This window comes from Lygodium microphyllum, chromosome 11 (genome assembly GCF_053477565.2).
Source record: "Lygodium microphyllum isolate KBCC chromosome 11, Lygodium_microphyllum_v1.1.10, whole genome shotgun sequence".
Lineage (NCBI taxonomy): Eukaryota > Viridiplantae > Streptophyta > Polypodiopsida > Schizaeales > Lygodiaceae > Lygodium > Lygodium microphyllum.
The window spans coordinates 36239202-36241974 of NC_141145.1; the positions used below are offsets into that span (position 1 = coordinate 36239202).

Here is a 2773-nt window from a genome sequence, read left to right on the forward strand (position 1 = left end):
AAGGTTACAAATCTACCATCCCTAGCTTATATATGTTAGCTCCTCTACCATATGGATCAAATGCAAAATATTCCTAACACTTCTTTTAACATAAGTCATGTTCTAAATCAACATGGGAAATATGCACCTTTACATCTTATGTTACTAGCTTTAAAGCTTCTTGGACCACACAAAATGATCCCAACCACAACTATTTGAAAAGATGCATGTGCACCTAAATAAGATACTATCAAAGTGTATATCAAAAAAAAAAATCCTTTTTGATGTATGGTAAACATGGAAGAATTCTAGAAGCAAACAAATGCACTTGCCCACCTATCAAATTGAGTTAAAAATATAGGTCAACCTACCTAATCCCATGTGTCAAGCAAATTCAAAGGCATGTATATGCTCGTTACTCTCAAAAGCCTACTATAAACACATTCTCAAATAGAAAGCATAGTCTAGGATTAGTCAAGCCATATATAGTAATGCAAAATAATACACACTAGCATTCTACACATGTGAAGTGCCAAGTGAAGTTGCCGTACAATACGCTCAATAATCCATTTCTCCTCTTTCTCTCTCATCTTTTTCCCCTTGGTTTTTAATTTTTTCATTCTTTCTCCCCAATTCCCTATCTAAATTCTCTCTCTTAAATTTTTTTCTTTTCTCTCTTTTAAATTTAATATTTTCTCTCTCTATAATGCTCTCTTTGTGTGCATATTCTCTCTTCTTCTTCTTCTTCTTATTCTCTCTCTCTCTCCTCTTTTTTCCTTTTTTAATTGTCTCTCTTTTAAATCTTATATTTTCTCTCTCTATAATTTTCTCTCTCTCCCTTCCCCACCTCTCTCTGCCTTTTATTTTAATTTTCTTTTTCTCATCTCCTCTCTCTCTCTCTCTCACCATTTGCAAACCACCTCTAGCTACTGGAGACAACCCTCTCTCTCTCTCTCTCTCTCTCTCTCTCTCTCTCCAAGCCCGCTCTGGCACACCTCTCTCTCTCTCTCTCTCTCTCTCTCTCTCTCTCTCTCTCTCTCTCTCTCTCTCTCTCTCTCACACACACACACACACACACACACTTCATGTCCCATTCCCCAGTATCATGGGCTCTGGCGGCGGCAGCTTGATGAGAGGCACGTGTGAACCTGACAGGTCTGAAAGCGGCGCCTATTGACCTGCTCGCTTCTGCCAGACATTCGCGAGAAGTAGGGCACAGAGCAGGGACGCGACAGATCATTCAGTTCAACGAGCAGATGGGGCGATGCCTGGGCTCTGGATAGTGGAGACGACACAAGCCGCCAGGAGAATTGGCAATTGACGTTGCATTCAATCCAGCCGGCAAACAAGTGTCCACAGGACTGTCCGACACGGTTTTTGCAGAAACAGATTTGCGACTGAATAATATAGAGACAGACTGTCTTTTGTCTCCTGTGGACTCTACACTTGGAGAAGTTCGAAGGAATCTACAAATTGCTGCAGCCTTGGGTGGCTTGGTTATGTGGCAGACATTGCAGTTAAATCAAATTCAAGTGCTTGGCATCTTACTTGCCCTTACTCTGGCCTCGGGTATAGATCTGCACGAGGCAGGACATTTCTTGATTGCTTATCTATTGGGAGTTCTTCCAAAGGGTTACACATTGTCAAGCTTAGAGGCATTGCAGAAGGAAGGCTCTTGGAATGTGCAAGCTGGGACAACATTTCTGGATGTGCAGTTTCAGGAGGAGGTGAAAAGTGGGAAACTTTCTTCATTGAAGGTGGTCTCTCTAACATTCAACAGGTCTATCGAGGGGGCTTTTTCCCCGTGAGGCGACATGCCGCTCCAGCTACATAACGTGGAGCTTCTAATCAGCCAGGCTATCAAGGAGGCGAAGAAAGATTTCAAGAAGGATGCGGATAATGCCTTGAACCAAGAAACCCGTTGGCTCCATGAGAGGATCCGGCGACTGGAGGAGATGGTGAAGACACTCACGGAAGAGAAGAGGGATCTCAAAACCGACCTGGACAAGCTACAAACGGAAGTGTCACATCTACGGGAGGCAAGAGAGGACGCGGATTTCAAAGTGGACCTCCGAGAGGCTATCACGAAGGAATGCCGAGAGGACCTCCAGGTATGTATTAAAACCGAAGTTGAGCCTTCGAGAGAGGGATGGGAGGAAAAAATCAAAGCAAACATGAAGGAAGAATTAGAAGGGAATAAGGAGGGGTAGATTGAGGTAGTGAAGAAGAACATTAAGAAGGAGGTCCAGGAAGAAAATAAAAAGGAGGAGGTAGTCCGGGTTCAAGAGACCTTAGAGGAGGAGAGGCTCACGAACGCGCGTAGATTGAACGTGCATATTACCGGGCTCCCCGAAGGGGCCTCTCCGGAGGAGGACGAACGCGGGCTATACACCCGACTAGGGTACACGAGCATGCCCTTTACTCAGGCATGGCGTGTAGGACGAGATACTACCAGGGTCAGAGCTCCGATATTACATATGAGCACACCGAAGGATAGAGCCGCTTCCTTTCGGAAGCGGATTTCGCTCCGAGGGATGACTGGGGCTCCCATCTTCATGGATGAGGACCTGACTCAGATGCAGATTGCACACAGACGAGCATGCATGCCACAGATACTCCAAGCACGTAGAGAAGACCGTAAGGCCTTCTATCGAGATGGCTGGATTTTTATAGATGGACGCCTCACCAAATAGGGGGGTGTGGCCTATGAGACGGGGCAGAGGACTGTACAAGAGACCCCGATACGTGTGGCAGTTTGGAACTGCAACGGCTCCCTATGGTCACGACCGGACAG

The 2773-nt window shown here is 45.5% G+C and overlaps 1 protein-coding gene across 1 annotated transcript; it reads left to right on the forward strand.

Annotated features, from left to right (window-relative positions):
- The first annotated feature begins 1084 nt into the window (after positions 1-1084).
- On the forward strand, positions 1085-1787 carry LOC148028705 (uncharacterized). The gene is made up of 2 exons (XM_087688475.1): positions 1085-1134; positions 1268-1787. Exons 1-2 carry the CDS (start codon positions 1085-1087, stop codon positions 1785-1787), a joined length of 570 nt encoding a protein of 189 aa, XP_087544601.1.
- The last annotated feature ends 986 nt before the right edge of the window (positions 1788-2773 follow it).